Raw genomic sequence first — 25,965 nt, 5'->3', positions numbered from 1 at the left:
TAGTCTAAACTGATCGGTCATTGACAGTTCTTCGAGGATAAGAAACTTCCATCTGAGAGTTGTGATCTAGTCCCTGACCACGAGGCCAAACCTTTCGTGAATTGTCTGTTTTATTTATTTTGAATCCGCTGCTTCTAGACCTCAGATCTGCTAACATAGTCTATGGTAGGGAATTGCCCACGGCAGAAAATTGTCCATGACGCGTGAATTCGGGTGATCGTGAGTGACCCTGGGAAACTGCCTACAATCTTCAGAGGCGAGCTTGCCCCTCCTGACATAACTGAGGAAGAAATAGCTGTGGAATTACCTTGAGGTACAGCTCTCGTTAAGGAACACCCTAACCAAGATCGGGCAGAAGTATAATGTGCCCCAAGAACAGCGGACCCTAGGTGACATGAGATGGGTCTGGGGAAAAAACATTTGACAGAAAAATAAAGGCAGGGTTAAATGGTCCCTTACATTAATGGGACAAATTTGCCACAGAAATGAAGTCATGCCCCGATCAGCCCATGATTGTGAAGTAACTCAACTTAAAGAGCAATGAAAACCAATGCATGACCAGATGCAGAAAGAAAGATCTAAACAGGAAACAGCTAAATTTAAAATTCAGGAGCTTGAAAAAAAAAAGAACAAGAAGGATGAGATAACAATCTTGCCAGTTTCTTCCCCGGTTCTCAAGCACACACAGAATTTATACCCGATCACCCAAAACATCCAGGAAGGGATTCGGAAAAACTAGTTATTGCCCTTGGAAAACAGAGGGACTCCAGCAGTGAAGGTGATGAGAACCTCATATCCCCAGTACCATTTTTACAAACCCTTAAAATCAGGAAAGTCAAGATAGAAAAAATGGTCAGGCAGAGATTAGAGGATGGCACTGAGGTGATTGTTCTGGTACTATGGACTGAAATGCACAGTGTGCATGGATCTGCGACCCCTGAGAATATGGACAGGTGGTCTAAAGAAATGCCTCACCCAAAGAAAGGGCCAATGAAGACATGGGAAAGCCTAGACCAGTTAGGCGGAATATACATGTTCCATTCTCTGGGACAGAGTACAGATTCTGAATGCTATTGTAACTAAAAGAGAAGGATGCCACCTTCATGAGGCAGTCAAAGGTGCTCTTGGAGAGTACAAGCAGAAACTGCAAACTGGCTGGACTGCAATAAAACAATAGTTACAGGGGTATAGCCCACATAAGACTGATTAGACAAAAGTCACAGCTTGCTGTCAAAAACCCACAGAAGTTACTGAATATGAGGAAAGGTTTAGGACAATCTGGAAAGAATATGCAGAAGTCTCAAATGTGCAGGATGACAGCAATTTTGTGATTATGGCCCGCTGAAGTCTGCTTTTTTGGCCAGACTTAAACCTGAGCTCCCTAAAATATTAAAGCTCACCAAATCGGACTGAGACCAGAGGGGGACTAATTACTGTGAATTGGTGGACCAGCCGTCAACTCAACAGAGATATGGGCGTCAAACTGCAAGCCCTACAGATGAAGCAAATGGGACAGACCCTTAATAACACTGGGAGAACCCAAGACAAATGCCCAAGGAAAAGTTATGTATGTAAGAAGGAAGGCAACTGGGCCAGGAGGTGGCAAAAAGGAAAGGGGAGAAATTGCCTACTAAGCAATGAGGAAGAGGAGACCCTGGAAGTGGGGAGTAACACCAATCTCCTAGAATGGTTTAAAAAGCTAACCATCCAGGAACAGCAGGAGCTGCTAAAGTTGACAAAAAAAACTGAAACAGCCTGCCTGGTACCCCTTTATGCTCCTACTGGCTTTCTGCTAGCAGTGGGGAGGCGGACTATATCTGAACATGAGAGCCAACAACCTGGACATTGAGTGTCTTTTGGACACAGAAACAAAATCAACGTGCCTACCTCAGAACTGAAGAGTGTGTTGCTAGAAAAGCACAGCCAATCAGGCAGCATCTGAGGAGTAGGAGAGTCTATGTTTCGAGCATAAGCCCCTCACCAGGAATGAGGGAGTGCCCCAAGGGGGCTGAGAGATAAATGGGGGTTGGGGGAGTGGTAAGAAGTTGGGCTGCGATGGGGAGGTAGCTGGGAATGCGATAGGCAGATGATGGTGGGGGTGAATGTGATGTGTTGCACCAACCTCTACAGCGCTGAATCCAGGTGCCAACTTGCAGACACCTCCTCGGCCACAACCTCACTTCCCATCAACAAATATCATCTCCCCGACCATCCACAACCTCATCATCTCAGGGGATCTCCCACCAACAGCCTCCAACCTCAGTTCGGCAACCCACACCGCCCAGTTCTACCTGGTACCCAGAATTCACAAACCTGACTGCCCCGGTCAACCCATCATCTCAGCCTGCACCTGCCCCATCAAACTTAACTCTGCATACCTTGACACCATCCTGTCCCCCTTGGTTCAGGATCTCACCACATACATTTGGGACACCACCAACACTCTCCACCTCCTCCATTACTTTTGTTTCTCCGGCCCCCAACGCCTCATCTTCGCATCCAGTCCCTTTACGCATCCATTCAACATGATGAAGGCCTCCAAGCCTTCCATTTCTTCCTCTCCTGCTGACCCGAGTACCCTTCCACTGACACCTTCATTCGATTGGTTGAACTGATCCTCACTCTCAACAATTTCTCCTTCGAATCCTCCCACTTCCTCCAGACCAAAGAGGTAGCCATGGGCACCCAAATGGGCCCCAGCTTTGCCTGCCTCTTCTTCGGGTACATGGAACAGTCCATCTTCCACAGCTACATTGACACCCCTTCCCACCTTTTCCTCCGTCACATTGATAACTGTATCAGTGCCACCTCTTGCACCCACAAAGAGATTGAACAGTTCATCAACTTCATGAACACATTCCAACCCGACTATCTCAGACACCTCCCTCCCTTCCTGGACATCTCCATTTCCATTTATGGCAACTGACACAACACGAGCATCTACTTCAAACCCAATGACTCCCACAGCTATCCGGAATACATCTCCTCCCACCCTGCCTCCAGTAAAAATGTTATCCCTTATTCCCAATTCTTCCACCTCTGCAGTATCTGCTCCCAAAAGGACCATATCCACCACAGAACATCCCAGATGGCTTCCTCCTTCAAAGACTGCAATTTCCCCCCCATGTAGTTGAAGATGCCCTCCAGCGCATCTCCTCCACTTCCCACACCTCCGCTCTTGAACCTCACCCCTCAAATCATAACAAAGACAGAACCCCCTGCCTCCCTGGTCCGCACCTTCTACCCCACCAACCTCGGATACATCACATCATCCTCTGCCATTTCCACCATCTACAAACAGACCACATCACAGGGATATACTTCCTGCCCCACTCCATCTACGTTCCGGAAAGACAATTCCCTCTGCAACTCCCTTGCTAGGTCCATGCCCCCCACCAACTCACTCTCCACTCGCTGCACCTTCCCCTGCCACCGCAAGAAGTGCAAATGCTGCGCCCACACCTTTCCCCTCTCCTCCCTCCAAGAACCCAAAAGATCTTTCCACATCCGACAGAGATTTACCTGTACTTCCACACAGGTCATCTACAGTGTCCTTTGCTCTCGATGTCGTGTTTTCTACATTGGGAAGACAGGACGGCAACTTGTGGAAATTTCAGAGAACATTTCTGGGACACACACTAAACAGCCCCACCGCCCTGTGGCCAGACAATTTAACGCCCTCTCCCACTCCACCAGGGATATGCAAGTCCTGTGCCTCCACCACCGCCAAAGTCTAGAAGAATGCCTCATCTTCCACTTTGGGACCCTCCAACCATATCAATATGTATTTCACCAGTTTCCTCATTTCCACTCCGCCCACCTTATCCCAGATCCAACCTTCCAACTCGGCACCACCCTCTTGAACTGTCCTACCTGTCCATCTTCCTTCCCACATATCCGCTCCACCGTCCTCTCCAACCTATCACCTTCACCCCAACCTTCATCTACCTATCACGTTCTCAGCCACCTTTGCCCCAGCCCCATCCCTGTCCCATTTATCTCTCAATTCTTGGGCCACCCTTCATTCCTGATGAAGAGTTTATGCTCGAAACGTTGAGTCTCCTGCTCCTCGGATGCTGCCTGATTGGCTGTGCTTTTCAAGCACTACACTCTTCAACTCGGACCTCCAGCATCTGCAGTCCTCACTTTCTCCTAGTGCCTACCCCAGAGGTATGAAACCAAACTCCTCTAGACGGGACAGTGAGGACAGCTTATGAAGCAGGAGTTGACAGGATTGAAATCAAACTGGCAAACCCATACACTTTGATTTCAGCCCCCACAAGTTAGTAAACCATATATGGTTTGGACCTGCAGTCCAGCCGCTCCTCAGAATGGATATCCTCACCCAGCTGATCTTGTCTTTATATTTTAATGATGGACAAGTAATATGGTCCATCAGAACTCTACAAAACGAAGAATTAAAAGTTCACCCCATCTGGGCTAAAAGCAAAGATGACTTTGGAGTACTGAAAATAAAACCCCTGACGTTTACAAGAACATCTCAACCTTGTACCAAACAGGATATTAACTACAGATAACAGAAAAACCGGATGGACTGTCAAGATATTCAGCACTGTCTTGACATTGGGAAACCTACCCCTGGAGCATCTGCACAGGCAACAGAAATATAGGCTCTAACTGATGCCTGCAGAACAGCAGAGGATCAGTCTGCCAACGTTTACACAGGCTCCCGTTTTGCTGCAGACTATCATCTTACTGTCTTAATAACCAATGCTTTAAGTTCTGCTTCCTCATAGGTATCGGCTGCCTGGAATGACTCTCTGGAGGGAGGTCACAACACTGTACCAGCCGAGTCGGTTCTTGTGAAAAATACCCACAAGGAACCCTTAGGTGTGAATTGGGAAGGACCATACCAGTGCTGTCAAGGTCCGAGGAAAGGAGGCCTGGATTCATGCCTCCCAATCAAATGGGCATCCCACAATACAGCGAAACCAAAGACCGACTGACCACCATGATGTTTTTTATTGTTATTTCAACTGTTGATGTTTTTGTTTTGTAAACTGTAGTTGCCAAACTGTTAAAGGTCTGTAAGCTGGGATATGGATTGTGTGACTCTTTCCGAGAGGTCTCAGTAGAATCAAAAGGGACTACTATGAGATACTGTGTTATGAGATATTGTGTTATCAACTCGCTCACCACCTCGCTATATTCATAAATACCCGGTTCCTGTTCATTCATTCATAACCCTTTAGTAACCCATTATTTACCATAACACAGTTTAATTCATTCATAAAACTACAGTTCTGTAGTATCCAAATTTAAAAACCCTTTCAAACCCATTATGACATTTCCACACCTTATCAGCATACAGAACAAAACCATCCCCATCAAGTCTCCATGAAACATCAGAATATTAATCAGCCCTTACCAACCATCTTGTGACCCTGAATAGATTAGGTACCTGTTAAATACCTTTTAACTGGGCCATTATCCCGTTAAGAAACTAACTGACAAAACAGCACTTACATGAAATTGCATGAATTAATGAAACTCATACCAGCAAATAGGAAATAAATGTCACCATACAGCTGCAGTAATCAGTTTAACATCGTTTATTATTTTATTACAATTTCTAACTTACTTACAGCATATAGGGCTAGTATTTTTACTAACAGTTACTAATTTAAAAGATAAATGGGCTAACATCTCCTAATTATGCAAGCAGACTGGACAGACATCCCATCCGAAGTAGCAGCCAGAATTTATCATGTTTTCACCCATCTCCTGTCTCCCAGGGCAGAAGCCCTTCAAACATTTGTGTACTCCAGATAAAAAATGTAACACTATAGTAATGAGATTTTAATATATGTAAAAACTGTGTATAAAGGGGCTCTTGTATTTCAGGATTCTTTTGCTGCCTCAAATTTGTGCTGTGATTGCTGAATAAAGAGGCTGTTTTCACCACTCACCGGTAATTAGTTGAACACGATCCCACATCTTGTTATTTCTTCCTTGATAGTAGATTCAGGCATTCCATGACAGAAGTTAAGCTAACCGGCCTATAATTCCCTATCTTTTTTCTACCTTTTTTTTAAACATTTAAATATTTTCACCTAATTCTCCTGTCTGACCACCATGATAGCAAATTAGTGTGACCAAATTAAATTTAACACAGTGTTTTGGTTTGTGTTTACTATAGTAGATTAGATTAGATTAGATTAGATTAGATTAGATTAGATTAGATTAGATTACTTACAGTGTGGAAACAGGCCCTTCGGCCCAACAAGTCCACACCGCCCCGCCGAAGCGTAACCCACCCATACCCCTACATCTACATTTACCCCTTACCTAACACTACGGGCAATTTAGCATGGCCAATTCACCTGGCCTGCACATCTTTGGACTGTGGGAGGAAACCGGAGCACCCGGAGGAAACCCACGCAGACACGGGGAGAACGTGCAAACTCCACACAGTCAGTCGCCTGAGGCGGGAATTGAACCCGGGTCTCAGGCGCTGTGAGGCAGCAGTGCTAACCACTGTGCCACCGTGCCGCCCACATATATTTTTATACTTTAAAAAAATCCACATGTTAACTTATGATTTTTTCTACCACTTTTATTTTGCAAACAATGAACAAGTGCATTGTTTTGTAATGTTCTGAAAAGGTTTCTGAAACCTGGGTGACCTGGCTTTTTTATTGCCATCCCTATTTGTCCTGAGAAGGTAGTGGATCCTCTCCTTGAGCCACCACAGGTCTTGTGTTAATTTCATTTGCTTTTGTAGCAGTCATTTCTCACCAGCTTCTGAAGGCATTAGAATGAGATACATGTTACACAGCCTGCAGCAGTTTGTTGTTTTGGAGAAAATAGTGATGCAAAAGGATATTCTTTTTGTTGTTATCAGAATCTTTTTGATTGTGTCATTATGGCACTTGGATTCATCACTTACAAACTAATTATTAGTCTTGCTGTAGCTTTTTATTATTCATAATAGTTTTTATGATAGCAAAGTTATACTTCCATCATCTGATTGTTACATCTGAGGCCTTTCCTTGAATGAAATGGGTTTTAAAAGAGGGTAAATAGTGACCTAAAATGGCTGCCATGATCACCTGACCACAGATTGAGGCACTTGCAGGACACCCATGTGGAATAAACAAAATCGCCTACATTGAAATTCCATTTATTTAAAGACATCAAATCAGCCTCCTGAATCAGCATCAATAAAATTGTATCGCCTGCTTTAACTTAAAAATGCATAGACCGGATAACAAACATTTCCCACAACTGTGTGTCTTGAAAGGACAATTGGACCTGACATCAGAATACATCAATGAACCACATTTCAGTAGCTTTTTGACCAGCACAACAGAAAAAGTAGAATGATAGATTCATAATAGCAGAATCTGGAGAGCTTTCACTTTCTCCATCTCTCAGATTCCTCATGATCATCTTGAATGATAACTCTCAGTGAACAAATCTTTGAAACAACCATTTACCGTGAACTCAAAGATACTTACCAACTTCACCACTGCTACAGTTCATAACAATTAAAAAATTGTGATCTCAGGTTAAAAACATAATACCCTCAATGACTCAAAGGATGCTCAAACTGTGTATTTGTTATGTTTCCTGTCTGTACCTGACACTGTTCCTTTATAAACTTATAATTTGTTGTGTGTATGTTAAATGTTGCATTTCATTATCTTTCTAAGGGTTAATAGGCAGTATTACTTCTAATTTTTTTCCAGGTACACAGGTCTCTAAAGTCATGCACATTTATAACCTCCAGAATGAGATTAGTATGCCAGTACTGATTGTTGTGCGCAGAAGTCGTACCTTCGAGGGAATGCTGTTACTAGGTAATAAAACTCACCCTTCTTTTGCTCACAGAAATCTTATAATCAGTTCTTTTGTTCTGATCTAGTTGCCTACATTGTAACTGATGTGATAAAGCTGCGTCAAAAAAGAAATAAAAATACCTGTTGGAAAAATTATGAAGTGGTCAAAAAGGGAGCTGAATTACCTGTTTTCACCTGCTTACAACATAGTAACTCCATTACTACACCAAAATAGTAAGAAGCAGTAACAGCGCTGTTAACTCACCTGATCAACTGCAAAAACCCTCAGCCTTTCCATTCCAAGCCATTTCTGGAATTCACTGACCCAGTTTTTTACGAGACTCCCTGGTGTGATGACAAGGGTCTTTCTGATTACAGGTTTGTTTCCATAAGGTCCTTGCCGCATCAGAGTCCAAATTAATGTAATGCACTGCAGAGTTTTCCCTAGACCCATTTCATCAGCCAAGATAGCACCAAACCTGCCAGCTGTTCTGGAAACAATAGTTACATAGAGTCTTCTCAAAGTATAATCAGCCACACTGCACCGACTTTTCAGGCAAGTATACAAACATTGAAAATGAGCGAAATGTATCATGTCTATGTTTATTTGTAAATATCAAACAGGTTTGGGAAGAACAAATTAGGAACAGAAAATGATATTACCTACTACAAGGGCCTTTCCTTCCTAAAATGTCTAGAACTCAATGGATTATTGTGTGGGATTAGAAAATAAAGTCAGGAACTCTCCTACCTGAGATTTTGAGTGAATTATTCACTGAACATATGCCCCCATTTGGCAACACCATATATAGTACACTATATGCACAAAGACATGTAAATCTAAACCTCATAAACTGTCTATAACTAGTGCACAGTCCTTGTTAATTGGGGGTTAAAGAATAACATGAATGAGCAATTGTGTAGCAGTTAGCCTCAAGTAACACTTTTTACCTGTGATGCTTGCTTTCAAGTTACACTGATAAATTGGTCATAGAATCTCTACATTGTGGAAACAGGCCATTTTGTTCAATAAGTGCACACCAATCCTCTGAAGAGTTATCCACCCTGACCCATTCCCCTACCCTATTACTCGACATTTCCCCTGACTAATGCACCTAACCTACACAACCCTGAACATTATGGGCAATTTAACATGGTCAATTCACCGAAACTGCACATCTTTGAACTGTGGGAAGAAACTGGAGCACCCAGAGAAAACAAACACAGACACGGGGAGAATGTGCAAACTCCGCACAGACAGTTGAACACAGGTGCCTGGCGCTGTGAGGCAGCAATGCTAACCACTGAGCCACCTATATACCTGCACTAATAATATGAAAGGGTCCAGATTTCAAGATTTGTTTTATGTAACTTTGAACTTTAACCTGACAGATATTCTAATTTTAAAGAGGGCACAAAGAAATGTCATGTATCTTTATTGAAAAAGTATTTATTGTAAGACAATTTGTAGTCATATTCTTTACACTGATGGAATGATATACTTGTTTTACCAATCACAAGTTATAGTTTAGAATTTTATTCACTTGAAACTATGGTGAGCCTGACGTCGATGGTGGGCAAGTTGTTGGAGGGAATGCTGAGGGACAGGCTATACATGTATTTGGAAATGCAAGGACTGATTAGGATAGTCAACACGGCTTTGTGCATGGGAAATCATGTCTCACAAAGTTGATTGAGTTTTTTGAAAAAGTAACAAAGAGGATTGATGAGGGCAGAGCGGTTGACGTGATCTAGATGGACTTCAGTAAGGTGTTCGATAAGGTTCCCCATGGGAGACTGGTTAGCAAGGTTAGAACTCATGGAATACACTGACAACTAGCCATTTGGATACAGAACTTGCTGAAAAGGTAGAAGACAGAGGGTGGTGGTGGAAGGTTGTTTTTCAGACTGGAGGCCTGTGACCAGTGGAGTGCCACAAGGATCGCTGCTGGGTTCACTACTTTTTGTCATTTATATAAATTATTTGGATATGAACATAGGAGGTATAGTTAGTAAGTTTGCAGATGGCACCAAAATTGGAGGTGTAGTGGACAGCGAAGGAGGTTACCTCAGATTACAACGGAATCTTGATCAGATGGGCCAAATGGGCTGAGGAGTGGCAGATGGAGTTTAATTTGGATAAATGTGAGGTGCTGCATTTTGGGAAAGCAAATCATAGCAGGACTTATACACTCAATGGTAATGACCTAGTGAGCTGAACAAAGAGACCGTGGAATGCAGGTTCATAGTTCCTTGAAAGTAGAGTCACAGATAGATAGGACACCGAAGGCGGCGTTTGGTATGCTTTCATTTATTGGTCAGAACATTAAGTATAGGAGTTGGGAGGATTTTGCAGCTGGAAAGGACATTGGTCGGGCCACTTTTGGAATATTGCATGCAATTCTGGTCTCCTTCCTAGCAGAAGGATATTGTGAAACTTGAAAGGGTTCAGAAAAGATTTACAAGGATGTTGCCAGGGTTGGAGGATTTGAGCTATAGGGAGAGTCTGAATAGGCTGGGGCTATTTTCCCTGGAGCGTCGAAGGCTGAGGGGTGACCTTAAAGAGGTTTGTAAAATCATGAGGGGCATAGATAGGATAAATAAAAAAAATTTCCCTGGGGTGGGGGAGTCCAGAACGAGAAGGCAGAGGTTTAGGATGAGAGGGGAAAGATATAAAAGGGACCTAAGGGGCAACTTTTTCATGCAGAGGGTGGTGCGGGAATGGAATGAGCTACCAGAGGAAATGGTGGAGGTTGGTACAATTGCAACATTTAAAAGGCATCAGGTGGGTATATGAATAGAAAGGGTTGAGAGGGATATGGGCCAAATGCTGGCAAATGGGACTAGATTACAATGGAATATCTGGTTGGCATGGACGAGTTGGGCTGAAGGGCCTGTTTCCGTGCTATACATCTCTATGACTCTATGACCAGGTCAGAAATAAGACTTTAGATTTCACAAGGACTTTATGCGAAAAATTGCTTGCAAATTAAAAGTGTCATTGACTGTCAAAGACTTGGAACAACCTAAATTGATTTTATCGACTAGTTTTAGACTCAAATATCCTGTTTGCACCCATTCCACAAAGTAGAAGACAGGCTCACTTACCTCATTCCCATTATGCACTCATATAAGAAGATCACACCATCCCATTGGTGAGGTCGTAGGTGTATAGCAAGGTAAGGATCCACCACTACATCCACTAATGGGAGACCAGCTTTATTAAACAGCCACTGGTGACTAAGGTTTGGTCGTGGCATTACTAACGCATCTGTTGGTAAATAAAGAACTGTACATTTATCTATTACTTGAAAACTTCTGCAAAGTTTTCCATAACTTAAATACAAAAGTGTTGCATATATATGAGGAGAAAGTGAGGACTGCAGATGCTGGAGATCAGAGCTGAAAATGTGTTGCTGGAAAAGCGCAGCAGGTCAGGCAGCATCCAAGGAACAGGAGAATTGACGTTTCGGGCATCAGCCCTTCTTCCTGATGAAGGGCTGATGCCCGAAACGTCGATTCTCCTGTTCCTTGGATGCTGCCTGACCTGCTGTGCTTTTCCAGCAACACATTTTCAGCTCTGTTGCATATATATGCCTACATTTTTGGTGTACATTCGACTAGAATATGAAAACAGTGAAGCATATAAAACAGCTAAGGATTTGAGGTGAGTTTCTACAGAAATGGTTCCTTTAATTGCCTTATCTCCATAACCCTTGATTCCACTATCCTTGAGAGTTCTATCCAACTCTTTCTTAAATGAATACAGAGACTGGGCCTCCACTGCCCTCTGGGGCAGAGCATTCCACACAGCCACCACTCTCTGGGTGAAAAAGTTTCTCCTCATCTCTGTCCTAAATGGTTTACCTCATATTTTTAAACTGTGTCCTCTGGTTCGACACTCACCCATCAGCGAAAACATGTTTCCTGTCTGCAGAGTGTCCAATCCTTTAATAATCTTATATGTCTCAATCAGATCCTTTATCAGTCTTCTAAACTCAAGGGTATACAAGTCCATTCGCTCCAGTCTTTCAGCATAAGGTAGTCCCGCCATTCCAGGAATTGACCTCGTGAACCTACGCTGCACTCCCTCAATAGCCAGAATGTCTTTCCTCAAATTTGGAGACCAGAACTGCAGACAGTACTCCAGGTGTGGTCTCACCAGGGCCCTGTACAGCTGCAGAAGCACCTCTTTGCTTCTATACTCAATCCCTCTTGTTATGAAGGCCAGCATGCTATTAGCCTTCTTCACTACCTGCTGTACCTGCATGCTTGCTTTCATTGACTGGTGTACAAGAACACCCAGATCTCTTTGTACTGCCCCTTTACCTAAATTGATTCCATTTAGGTAGTAATCTGCCTTCCTGTTCTTGCCACCAAAGTGGATAACCATACATTTATCCACATTAAACTGCATCTGCCATGCATCTGACCACTCACCTAACCTGTCCAGGTCACCCTGTAATCTCCTAACACCCTCCTCACATTTCACCCTGCCATCTAGCTTAGTATCATCAGCAAATTTGCTAATGTTACTACTAATACCATCTTCTATATCATTAATATATATTGTAAAAATCTGCGGTCCCAGCACTGATCCCTGCGGAATCCCACTGGTCACTGCCTGCCAGTCCGAAATGGAGCCGTTTATCACTACTCTTTGTTTCCTATCAGCCAACCAACTTTCAATCCAAGTTAGTACTTTGCCTGCAATACCATGTGCCCTAATTTTGCTCACTAACCTCCTATGTGGGACTTTATCAAAAGCTTTCTGAAAGTCCAGGTACACTACATCTACTGGATCTCCCTCATCCATCTTCAGAGTTACATCCTCAAAGAATTCCAGAAGATTAGTCAAGCACGATTTCCCCTTCATAAATCCATTATGACTCTGACCTATCCTGTTCAAGAGGAGCTTGAGCAGTCTATAAATACTGGCCAGCCAATAACATCCACATCCCATGAGTAAATGAAAACAAAAGTCCATTAGATTCAAGATTGCTAAAGAAAGAACAAGGATGGGCCTGAAATCAAAGTTCTAAACTGGGGGATGGCCAATTTTAATAAGATCAGGTATGGTTTGGCCAAAGTGGACCGGGGACAGATACTTTTAGGTAAATTGGTGTCAGACATTCAAGAAGGCAATGCGGACAAAGATGGGATGAACAAATCCTGTGAACCTGTATATCAAAACGTGTACAGGATTGGATAAAAAGAAAAAGTGGGGTTTTTAATGGATACCAGGAGCTCAAAAACCCAAGAAGAGTACAGAACGTGCAAGGGGAAGTTTACAAAGAAAATTAGAAGAGCATAAAGATGGCATTAAAGAATGATGGCAGGTAAAATAAAGGAAAATCTGAAGTTATTTTATAAATATATTAAGGATAAAAGGATAACCAGAGAAAGACAGAGGCCTATCAAGGACAACAGTGCCAACTGGCGTAAGGTTATGTTAGAACGGTATAAAAGGTTGTTTAGTTTGTGGTTCTGGAATCCGCATTATTGGAGAGATCTGATTGCACTGGAGAGGGTGAAGGGGAGATTTAACAGGATTTTGCTTGGGCTGGAGAGTTTTGGTTATGAAGAGAAATTGGACAGATTGTGGCTGTTTTCCTTGCAACAGAGGAGACTGAAGAGGAACATGATTGAGATGTATAAAATTATGAGGGGTAGACAGGAATAAATATTCCCCTTGGTGGAGGGATCAATAACCAAGGGCATAAATTTAAAGGTTAAGGTTTAGACAGAATGAAATTATTTTCATTTTCATCCAAAGAGTATTGTGAACCTTGGACTCATTGCTTTTGAGTGTGTTGGGGGCAGAAACCGTCACAACATTTTGCTGCACACTTGTGAAATGCATACAAGTCTATGTGGCAAGTACTGAAAACGGAATGAGAACAGTTAGAGTCACAGAGGTCTTCAGCATAGAAGAGGTCCCTTTGGATTATCCAGTCTCTTCCAGTCAAAACCATCACCTAACTATTCTAGGTTAGTTCGGTGGTTATCTTTGGCGCAAACTCAGCATTTTTGGAAAGCAAATCTTTGCAGGAGTTACACACTTAATGGTAAGGTCCTTGGGAGTGTTGCTGAACAAAGAGACTTTGGAGTGCAGGTTCATAGTTCCTTGAAAGTGGAGTCGCAGGTAGATAGGATAATGAAGGAGGCGTTTGGTATGCTTTCTGTTATTGGTCAGAGTATTGAGTACAGGACTTGGGAGGTCATGTTGCGTCTGTACAGGACATTGGTTAGGTCACTTTTCGAATACTGTGTGCAATTCTGGTCTCCTTCTTATCAGAAAGATGTCGTGAAACTTGAAAGGGTTCAGAAAAGATTTACAAGGATGGTGCCAGGGTTGGAGGATTTGAGCTATAGGGAGAGGTTGAATAGGCTAGGGCTGTTTTCCCTGGAGCGTCGTGGCTGAGGGGTGGCTTTATAGAGGTTTATAAAATCAGGGGCATGGATAGGATAAACAGACAAAGTCTTTTCCGTGGGGTGGGCAGTTCAGAACTAGAGGGCATAGGTTCAGGGTGAGAGGGGAAAGATATAAAAGAGACCTAAGGGGCAACTTTTTCACACAGAGGTTGGTACGTGTATGGAATGAGCTACCAGAGGAAGTGGTGGAGGCTAGTACAATTGCAACATTTAAAAGGCATCTGGATGGGTATATGAATAGGAAGGGTTTGGAGGGATATGGGCCAGGTGCTGGCAGGTGGGACTAGATTGGGTTGGGATATCTGGTCGGCATGGACCAGTTGGACCAAATGGTCTGTTTCTGTGCAGTATATCTTTATGACTCTATGACTTCTGTGCTGTGGACTTCTATAATTCTCAAAAAAAAAATAAAGCTCTATCAAAAGTATAACATTGTTTCAGAAAAGTTTTTTTTTGCTCTGTCCTTCCTTAGAACCAAATTATGTATCCAGATGCCAGAAGTCTGTTACTTAGCCTAAATGGTAGTACTTTATTGGTTAGCATAGACAGTTGAATATCTGCAGAACATTGAACATAAGAGGGCATTACAATGAAGGAATTACAGATGAACTCAAACATTCGTACAAACATTCTTAACAAATGCCACTAGAAAAGAATAACAAGCCTGGTTAATTATTTTCCTTTCTACCTTCAGGATGCCAAGACACTCTTGTGCTAAACAACCCAGCTTCTGAAACACGTTATCTATTGGAGTAAATGAACTCAGTAAACCCAAATAAACAGCTTGTGTGGTTTAGGGCTATACAGACAACTCATTAAGGCTCCTTCTTGAACGACACCTTCCAGACCCATAACCTCTACTTTCCACCAGAAGGACAAAGACAGCATGTGCATGGAACACTATCACTTTCAAGATCCTTCCAAATCACACATCATCCTGACTTGGATTTACATTGCCATTCATTCACTGTCACAGTCATAGCGTCATACACACAGAAAAGGCTGTTTGGCCCAATGAATCTGTGCTGACCTATCTACACTAATCTCACTTTGTAGCACTTGGCCTACTTGTTATGACATTTCAAGTACTCATTCACATACTTTTGAAAGGTTGCGAAGTTTCCCACCTCTACAGCCTGCCCAGCCAGTTCATTTCAGATTCCCAACACCCTCTGGATGAAAATCTTTACCTCAGACCCCTTTTGAACCTTCTCTTTCACCTTAAAAATCTTGCCTCCTCATTAATGACTTCAACTAAGGAAAGCAGCTCCTTCCTCTCCCACTTGTCCATGCCCCTCATCTTATGCACCTGTCACTGGCTGAAAATCCCGGAACCTCCTTCCTGGTAGCTTTGTCAGCAACCTTCTTCTGCAGTAATTTATAAAAATGACTCAACACCAATTAAGGACAACAATTAAAGTTGGAAAGTAATTTCTGTTCTTGCCATTGATGCCTATATCCTGAGATATAGGCATATATCAAAAACAAATTTTATGAGTTTACTGGAAAATTTGGCAGGTATCATAATTACTCAATGGTTGAACAAATAACCCAAACTTACAAGAATTATCAATTAAATTGCTTACTTGGCGCATTTGGATCATGCCTAGGTTTACAGTCAATTTTGGTTTTTTGAACAATTTCTGTTTGACTGGACCCAGCACTGTTCTTCAACGGGTTTGTAAAAGGTTTTAGCAAAGGTTGTTGTGAAAAAGTAGCCATTGGTACATGTGATGAACCAGCAACTGTGGAGTGAAAACAGCGGCCACTCATAAAATCCTCCACAGAGATTGGTCCCATTATCTCAATCTCTTTCCCACCAAGCATTAAGGTCTGGCCTTCAGAAAGAGTTTCAAGTTCTTTTGCTTTGTATCCAGTACCTGAAGAAAAAAAAACAATATCTTGTCAGTCTTATGGAAGTGATATCATATATGGACTTCGTTGTTTAGTCAGACATGTCTTGGCAATATGCAATTATAAATTTTGGCAGCAAAGGAATGAACATTGATTATCTGTAATATATAATTCTAGTACATATCTGAGTCCTTATGAAATTCTATGCAGATGCGCTGCCATTTCTACCTAATTTTGTTATTAGGATATACTATACCATTGGTAATCCCAGTTGATACACTTCAACATGACGGTGCATTATAATATATTTTAAGTGCTTTTGGTGGGGGGTGGAGAGAAGAACACAAATGTACAAGTAAATTAATATTTTGAATGCTTTCGGGATCATAAATCTAAGTGCTCTCACCTAATACTCAAAAGTGTCACCTGACTGATTCATTCTCCTTCTCTTGAAAGCCCTCATTAGAAAATAATGTCCCCATTTAAGATTTTATATGTATACGATATTGCTTCCAATTAGTTTGCAGATGTACTTAAGCAGTTGACTTTAGAACCTAAGGTTCAGAAGAGTGCAGAATTCAGACTGAAAGATGGAATTATTCCTTTTAAAGAAGGAAAAACAAGCTTTTACCATTTCAGATCAAAGGAATCAGTCAATTCAGCAGAAATGGTTTATGTTCTGTGAAGCTGTAGTGTTTGAACAGAAATCTTCAAGTTGTTAGAATGGAGCAAGGTTGGGCCATCAGAACAGGACGATTGAAGAAATAGGAATAAGAATAAGCTGTTTGGCCCCTTGAATCTGCTTCACAATTCCATCGGATCATGGCCGATCTGACATTCCTCACATCCACTTTCCTGCTTTTTCTCCATAACCTTTGATTCACCTACTGATCAAAAATTTATCTGAGCCTTTAAATATGCACAAGAAATTCCTTATCTCAGTCTTCAATTGGCACCCCTTTTCTGAGACTAAGCCCTCTAGTTCTAGACTCTCACATAAGGGAAATCATCCTTACAGCATTTACTCTGTCACGCCCCATATTTTAATGAGATCATCTCTCATTCTTCTAAACTTCAGTGAGAATATAGTTCTAATCTGTTTAGCCTTTGCTCGTAAGACAATCCCTTCATACCTGGGCTCACCCTAGTAAGCCTTCTCTGAACTACCTCAAAAAAATGTGACATTTTTCCCTAAATAAGGGATCCAAAACTGTCCTTAGTACTTCAGATGTGGTCTCACCAGCGACTTGTATAATCGCAGTAAGACTTCCCTATTCTTACAGTTCAACACCCTTGATGTAAGGGCCAACATTCCATTAACCTTCCTGATTGTCTCGACACAAGTGTAGCAAGTGATGTACCTCCTGAAACACATAATAGCTTTCTTTTTGCCTTATCAAAATGGAGATAGTCACAGTATTCAACTGTGGAAGAATGGTCCAACTGCTTGTACAAAAGACCTTATTATCTTCAGATGATTTGTGCGAGGATGAGCTAATCAAAGCTACCTTTTAGAATACAGATTTGACTTTTGAACATTTAGTGCATATTACAGAAAAATCATGTGACCAATTGAGCTTTGTGTGTGTTGAATCGGGACATGTTTTGGAAGGCCATCAGTGACAGCAAGTTCTTAAATTCATAAGATATAGGAACAGAATTAGGCCATTTGACCCATCGAGTTTGCTCTGCCATTCGATCATGGCTGATATGTTGTTCACCCCTAGTTTCCTGCATTCTTCCCATAACCCTTCAACTCTTTACCAATTAAAAATCTGTTTAACTCCTCCTTAAATTGTCCCAGTTTCCACCACACTTTGGGGTAGTGAATTCCAGAGTTGCAATTCTTTGGGAGAAGTACAGTCATAGAGATGTACAGTACTGAAACAGAACCATCAGTCCAACTTATCCACGAGAACCAGCATTTGGCCCATATCCCTCTCAACCCTTCCTATCCATATATCCATCCAGATGCTTTTTAAACCTTCTAATTGTACCTGCCTCCACCATTTCCTCTGGCAGCTCATTCCATACACATACCACCCTCTGAATTAAAAAGTTGCCCCTTAGGTCCCCTCAACTCTTTTAAATTTGCTACCCCTTATCCTAAGACTATGACCTCTCGTCCTAGAATGCTCCATAAGAGGAAGTATCCATTCCACTTTTATTTTACCCAAACCTTTTGTCATCCTGAATTCCTCATTTTGATCTCCCCTCATTCTTCTAAATTCTAAATTCTTCTAAATCTGTCTTCATACAACAAACCCCTGATCTCTGGGATTAATCGAGTGAACCTCCTTTGTACTGCCTCCAATGCCACTACATCTCTCTCTATCTCCAATTTAGCTGGCACCGTTTGTTGAGTTTGATGGCATCTACAAGCACACAGACAGCTTTTGTTTTATAGGTATTTTTATTGAAATAAAGAAAATTTTTAAGACTTTTTACAAAATTACAAAAGTAATACAAACAAGTATAAGCACCAATAGACAGCTTTTAAAGGAGGACTTGAACATCCACAGCAATATTTCCAGTAGAAGAAACCAGCTGCAATTTTAAACTGCCAGCTGAGAACCAAAGCCTTTGAGCAATCAGACCAGATGACCAGCTACAAGTGTACTTACTGATATTTTTCAAATTGAATTTTTGACCCATGTTATCTTCCTCTGCTCTGTTATTCATACATTTTGTACATTTGGTTTGGGTATGTTGGTTTGCACACTAAGTCCTGTCTGAATAAATCTTTATCAAGTGCACACATTGAACTGACAAATACATTCTAAATTTAAAAAAACAATATTATTGACAAACAAGGCATAGCAAAAGCCAAGAGTAATTCTAGTTTTGCCTAAAAACTGTCCTTTTAGAATGTTCGCCATGTCTCCAGACAATGAATTAAAAATTTGTAAGTGACATGATCAGATTTTTAAAAACACTCAACTTTCAAAAGCACATTATCATTGAAAAAATAAAGACTGAAGAGATTTAATAATCTTAAGTAGGTTAGCTGGCTATCTTAAAATTATTTTTATATGAAAACATTCCAAACAACTGAAAATCATAATGAATGAGCTTGCTAATTAGTGACAAGGCTGCAAAAGCAAAGACATTATAATACTTCAATTTCTGTTTTGCCAGGGGGCAGGGAGAGGTGGTGGGGTTGACAGCGAAGGGAGATTTCTAATTTGAAATAGATTTGGAGCTGTGGCTTTGTCCAGAAAGTTAATTGTCTCTTCGCTACTCCACTGAACATGCCGCTACTTGACCTTCAATTTTGTCTGAAGCTGCAAAGTTGGAGAAACACAGACAAGCTCGGGGTCTGACATGAATCTCCTCTTCACCTTCACTGAGAATCAACTCAGTGCATCTCCATTAATCCTACGGAACAAACTCAGGGCAACTCTTTGTACAAACCCTGGGAGAATCGTGTTCTGTCTGGGTCATTTTGACCTGAATGGAATGTAATCTGCAGAGGTCTTAAATTATGAATGAGGTGTAAGAGCATACAAAAGCATCTGAATATTTCGCCATACTTTTCAATAAGATAGCAGTTTATCTTAATACAATAAATACTTATACATCATTTTATATTCTGATACTAGATCATGTCACCACAGACTTTTTAATAAATAATATTCATTTCTGTCGAATGGATCAAGGAACATGTTTTTTTTGATCATTTTACTAGAAGTGGGCGGCACGGTGGCACAGTGGTTAGCACTGCTGCCTCACAGCACCAGAGACCCGGGTTCAATTCCCGCGTCAGGCGACTGACTGTGTGGAGTTTGCACATTCTCCCCGTGTCTGCGTGGGTTTCCTCCAGGTGCTCTGGTTTCCTCCCACAGTCCAAAAATCTGCAGGTTAGGTGAACTGGCCATGCTAAATTGCCCGTAGTGTTAGGCGAACGGGTAAATGTAGGGGAATGAGTGTGGGTGGGTTGCGCTTCGGCGGGTCGGTGTGGACTTGTTGGGCCGAAGGGCCTGTTTCCACACTGTAAGTAATCTAATCTAATCTAAGTGGTCAGAATTCTGAAATAAAAATATCTGCCACAAATCCCTATGAAAATGAATAGCTATTCCTGTTGGTAATGCTTTCCCATCTTGCTCATCACATTTCACAGCTAAGATGGTGATGTTCATATGTTTATACAATACTGTAGCTGCCTCTGATAATAAAGCAGATTGATACTAAGTCACAACATAAGAAAACGTTCATTCACAGTGGGCCTGCAGTTTTACCCAAGAATCATACAGAAAAAAGAAAGTCCTATTTAAAATCCCTAGTCTGTGCTGAGATAACAGAGCTTGGACAGCCACAACAACTGGTTTCAGTGTTTCCATAACACCATAAGACATAGGAGTGGAAGTAAGGCCATTCGGCCCATCGGGTCCACTCCGCCATTCAATCATGGCTGATGCGCATTTCAGCTCCAACGAATACAATCCCAGTATCCTCAGCCGTTCCTCATATGCTAGACCTGTCATTCCAGGGATCATCCGTGTGAATCTCCGCTGGACACGTTCCAGTGCCAATATGTCCTTCCTGAGGTGTGGGGACCAAAACTGGACACAGTACTCCAAATGGGGCCTAACCAGAGCTTTATAAAGTCTTAGTAGTACATCTCTGCTTTTATATTCCAACCCTCTTGAGATTTCAGGGTTACAGAGGGCATAATAATTCAGTGAGGAATTCCATCAATGGTCACTACCAGAAAATACTTTTGGAAATTATTAATCTAGATCATGAGATTTGGCTATGATGACCCCTCTCATTAACTTCAAAGTCCTTTTCCAACCTCCTCTACAACTCCAATCGCCATTCACCACTCAATGCTCAACTACGTCACCCATTTTGACAGGATGTTAGAAATAGACAAAAGTGAGGACTGCAGATGCTGGAAACCAGAGTTTAGATCAGAGTGGTGCTGGAAAAGCACAGCAGTTCAGGCAGCATCCGAGGAGCAGGAAAATCGACGTTTCAGTCTAAAGCCAAGGATATTAGAAGTGACCAGTTACTGTGAAATGGCATTCCAACATCAGTTAATTGGTTCACACAAATAAAAAAAGGGGAGAAAAGTTAGAGAAAAATCATAGACTAAAATATTGTCAACAAAGCTTTTTAGTAGTTGCTTTGAAGTCACACTTCACTATTTTCTAGCCACAGCACCAGTTCATTGTCCAGGGAGGCCTATGATGACAACTTAAGGAAATCTATAATCATTGGCACATACAGTCAAGGCATGGATAAGTGGAAAAGAAACTGCCAACACAGTCATGCTCACTGGTGTAGTGTGGAGGAAATCTGGCCTCACTATTCCCATAATTCTCAGAAAAGTTAAAAATGTTATCCAAGTGTCAATTAGCCTATTGGTAGATCCATGTGAACGGAAAATAAAGACCAAGTTTCTGTTCTGAAAGAGAGTCACAGAAATGTACAAAACGGAAACAGACCCTTCGGTCCAACTCATCCATGCTGATTAGATATCCCAAAGTAATCTAATTCCATTTGCCAGCATTTGGCCCACATCCCTCCAAACCCTTCCTATTCATATACCCATCCAGATGCCTTTTAAACATTGCAATTGTACTAACCTCCACCACTTCCTTTAGCAACTCATTCCATAAACGCACCAGCCTCTGCATGAAAATGTTGCCCCGTAGGTCCCTTTTATATCTTTCCCCTCTCACCCAAAAGCTATGTCCTCTAGTTCTGGACTCCCCCACCCCAGGGAAAAGACTTTGTCTATTTTTTCTATCCATGCCCCTCCTAATTTTATAAACCTCTACAAGGTCACACCTCAGCCTCTGACGTTTCAGGGAAAACAGCCACAGCCTATAAGGCCACACCCCATAGCTCAAATCCTCCAACCCTGGCAACATCCTTCTAAGTCTTTTCTGAACCCTTTCAAGTTTCACAACATCTTTCTGATACGAAGGAGACGAGAATTGCATCCAATATTCTAAAAGTGGCCTCACCAATGTCCTATACAGCCACAACATGACCTCCCAACTCTTACACTCAATGCTGTGACCAACAAATGAAAGCATACCAAACACCTTCTTCATTATCCTATCTACCTACAACTCTACTTTCAAGGAGCTATGAACCTGCATTCCAAGGTCTCTTTGATCAGCAATTCTCCCGAAGACCTTAGCAATTAAGTGTATACGTCCTGCTCTGATTTGCTTCTCTAAAATGCAGTACCTCAGATTTATCTAAATTAAACTCCATCTGCCACTCCTCAGTCCAATGGCCTATCTGATCTAGTTCCCATTGTACTATGAGCTCGCCATAGTCCCAAAGGACTTAAGGCTGCTCCCTCATTAGAGAGAGCCAAGCAACTATTTATTTCATAGATTTTAATCACAGATAAGGAACTGTGAAGTGCCAACATTTAACTCTGCTGTTAGATCTCTTGCAGTGCAGTGGTAGTGTCCCTTCCTCTGGACAAGGATTCCAGCCTTTAAGTTCTACCTGCTCCAGAAGTGTGCAAGAACATCTCTGAACAGGTTGATCAGAAAATATCTACAACTCTACTGTTTAAAATTCTAATCTCCCCTCTAAACCTCCCAAGTCACTCATACAAAAAGATGTAGACAAACAAAAAAAATGTGGTTTTATGAATTAAGGGAGTAAATTGGGATTCACAGTTCAACTGCACTAGTTCCTAGGATTCACTGAGATAATCATTTTGATTATCAGGACTTTCTATTCTTCAAGATCTTTCTTCAGTTTCTTTTCACTTTGAAGGAAGAGGCACCAATTGTACACTTCCTGTAAAATCTAATAGTTCCAATCCAAACATCACAACTGCAGCAACTGGTCAGAGAAATATAAACTAGCTATCCTCAGCATTTAGGTACTTTACTGGAGAGAGAGTGTGTGTGTGTGTGTGTGTGTGTGCGTGTGTGTGAGAGAGAGAGAGCGTAACACACACTATCTATCCTTTCAGCAGTCCAAAGGCCTCTGCCAATATCATTTGCACCAAAAGGTTTTTAAGCAACTCAAGAGACAATTAGATAGTTGTCAGCCCAATGGTCTTTGTCATCTACGGTCACAACTCCACAAATCAATCAGCAACCTGCTGCTTGCTAAATCTCACTTTGCACACAGTTTGCTGGGGTTGTCCCATCTCCTGTTACATTTCTCCTGCTGCTTGCAAAAAAAAGTGTAAATTTGACTTAAAATAAGTGCCAATAGCTTGCTTTTCAAAAATATACGGCAATTCCTTCAGCCCTTTTCCCAATTCAGTGCATAGTTAAAAATAAAGTAAATTAAAGATACACAGACTTTATACTACATCTCAAGCCAAATCAATACCGTGTGTTCATTGGGACATCATGCCCTGACAAAAACATTTTTTGCAGTGGTCCTGTCATATTGAGAATATAAAAATCTGATTGCCTAATGATTCTGCTGCTGAGATTCACAGTATAAATCACAATTTTACTAGTATTTCCATTCCCCTCCTGTAAGGAATGATGTTGGTTCAGTTGTCACTTTTCTTCCAAAAGCTCATTAAACAAAATTACCCTGAGACTAGAGATACATTTGCGGATTTCATGTCTATCCATTGTTTCACATTGACTATTCAATAAAAATTTAGGCTATGTTTCCATCAAGTAAGTGGAACTGCAGGACAAAAATGTAAAAACTGAGTCCAATAATCACGAACAAAATGATGACCTCTTTTTTGTTTGCAAATAAAATCACTACTTCCTGGTCATGCAAGATCATTGAAAATTTATTTAGGCACATGCACATTTCTTATAGATGTGTAAATGTTAGCAAACCCTCATGGAACTGAGCAATTCTAAGGGTATATTTCTAATTAATTTTTGATAATATCTCTCCATTTGTAAACTAAAGTTCTGCATTTCACACCAAAGCAAAAGACTGTTCCTGTAGATGAACCATGCTTCCTAAGCAGTGAAGCAAGCCCTTGTGCTCAAAGGAATGAGAGATAACATGCCCACAGCTTATAACACATATCTTTATTATCTCTGGATTGCACAAATAACTTCTACTACATACACATGTCAATTTCAATGAAAATGAATATCAGGAAAGCCAGACTCTGGGTAACACACTAACTTACAGTCACACTAGCAACAGTAAATTTCTGAAACTAGGGCAAATAACAATGCTAATTATAAGTAACTTGCTGGTGCACAATGTTAGCAAGAAAAAGAAATGCAGCATGTTAAAATCATTCTGTCAGTAGCATCTATTCCAAGTATCAAAGTGTATTTAATTGATCTCATTCTGCCAAAAATAAAAGGCAGTCTTTTTGGAAGATTCGGTGTAATGGCTACTCTTATATGATTTTCTGTCTATGCACTCAAGTTAACAGTTTAACATAAGAGAAAATTCTTTGCAAAAGTCCATGGACTGAAAAATTAATGGATTGCTGATCAATGGCAAAGTGATTTTGTACATGTCAAAAGTAGAGCTTTAAGTGTACGTTCTTCCAGACATTGACATTTTAAGCTTGGAATTTATTAGCCCATCTGTACAATTCATACCAATTTTCCTCCACCTTTAACTTTGAAACATCTTACATCAGGTAACATACAAGTAGAACAGCAGGCAATAACATAGCAGAATTCCCAAAGCTTTGTATCTGGCAAACAGAAGATCCTATGATTTCATTGCTGCAAGATAAACTGGTGATACTCAGAACTGAGGAAGGGTCACTGGACGCAAAACATTAATACTGATTTCTCTCCACAGATGCAGCCACGTCTGCTGACCTTTTCCAACAATTTCTGTTTTTGTAATGCTCTGAAGACATGGGGTCATGTCCCACTGACAACAGACAGTGGAATGAGAGCCAGTTAATAAAACTGGAACATATAGTTCGAATCAGTAATGATGACCATCATCAATTGTTGGAAAAATCAATCTGGTTCACTAATGTCCTTTCTTCATTTAAGAAAGGAAACTTTATCGTATGCCCATTTATGTTCAAAACCACAGTAACCATGGTTTATTCTGAATTACCCTCTGAGATAGCTGAGGAAGCCAGTCAGTTTCAAGGACAGTTATGCGCGGCCTGCAAATTCTGGGCTTCCCAGTGATACCTAAAATTCTGTGAGTTAATGAAAGGAAAATATTCTTTATCTTATTCTTTGGTTGGATTTTTCCAGTTTTGTAATTTGTGGAAATTATGGTTTTTCAAGAATTTGTAATAATGATGTCCTAACACAAACTGAATATACAAATTGATTTTAACATTAACATGCTTACCTTTTCCGATGTCTTTGCCCTCCATGTCCTTGAGAACTGCAGACGTCTTTCTGACAATCAAGACTGCATCCCCCTCCCATTTCTTGTGTTTTTTCTTTGATGCTTTACACCACAAGACACTGTAGTATGTGGTGAATGAATTGGACACGTTATGTTCATTGTGATTTTCTTGATTTGTCTGATGTGACACAAGTGGCAGTGATGTGCGAATTTGTTTTGGTACTGCAAAGAGTCGGGATGGCTTCAGCTGTTGCTGAGGAACAAAACCTGCACAAAAGCATAATATGCTTAGATTACAAACTATATTGAAGAAGAAAAAATGCACTTATACGAGAAATATCACTTCAGGCTCTGGAGCAGATAATGATCATTAACTGAGGAAAGAAAAACTACATAATATTCCCATTTTCTTGTGGAGTTCACTACCCAAGAGTGCAGTGGACAGTAGGACACAAAGTAAATTTAAAGAGAAAGACAGATTTATATTTGGTATTAGGTTAAAGGTTTATGGGGAGCAGGCAGGAAAGTGGAGTTGAGGCAGTCATGAGTTTAGCCATGATTGCATTAAATGGTGGAATAGACAAGAGGGACTAAATTGCCTACACCCGTTGTTGGTTCTTATGTT

The 25,965-nt window shown here is 41.2% G+C and overlaps 1 protein-coding gene across 2 annotated transcripts in view; it reads right to left on the bottom strand.

The window, feature by feature from the left end:
* rad54b (RAD54 homolog B) overlaps window positions 1-25,965 on the bottom strand; it is a 209,963-nt gene that overhangs the window by 59,742 nt on the left and 124,256 nt on the right. For both annotated transcript variants that reach the window (XM_072570219.1, XM_072570220.1), the window contains 4 exons: window positions 25,341-25,607; window positions 15,824-16,117; window positions 10,911-11,073; window positions 8,068-8,293 (listed from right to left, as the gene is read on the bottom strand). In XM_072570219.1, the coding sequence (XP_072426320.1) occupies window positions 8,068-8,293; window positions 10,911-11,073; window positions 15,824-16,117; window positions 25,341-25,607 (950 nt within the window). The remainder of the gene's footprint in view (window positions 1-8,067; window positions 8,294-10,910; window positions 11,074-15,823; window positions 16,118-25,340; window positions 25,608-25,965) is intronic.

This window comes from Chiloscyllium punctatum, chromosome 5 (genome assembly GCF_047496795.1).
Source record: "Chiloscyllium punctatum isolate Juve2018m chromosome 5, sChiPun1.3, whole genome shotgun sequence".
In the NCBI taxonomy this organism is placed as follows: Eukaryota; Metazoa; Chordata; class Chondrichthyes; order Orectolobiformes; family Hemiscylliidae; genus Chiloscyllium; species Chiloscyllium punctatum.
This window is presented reverse-complemented; position numbering and strand designations above follow the sequence as displayed.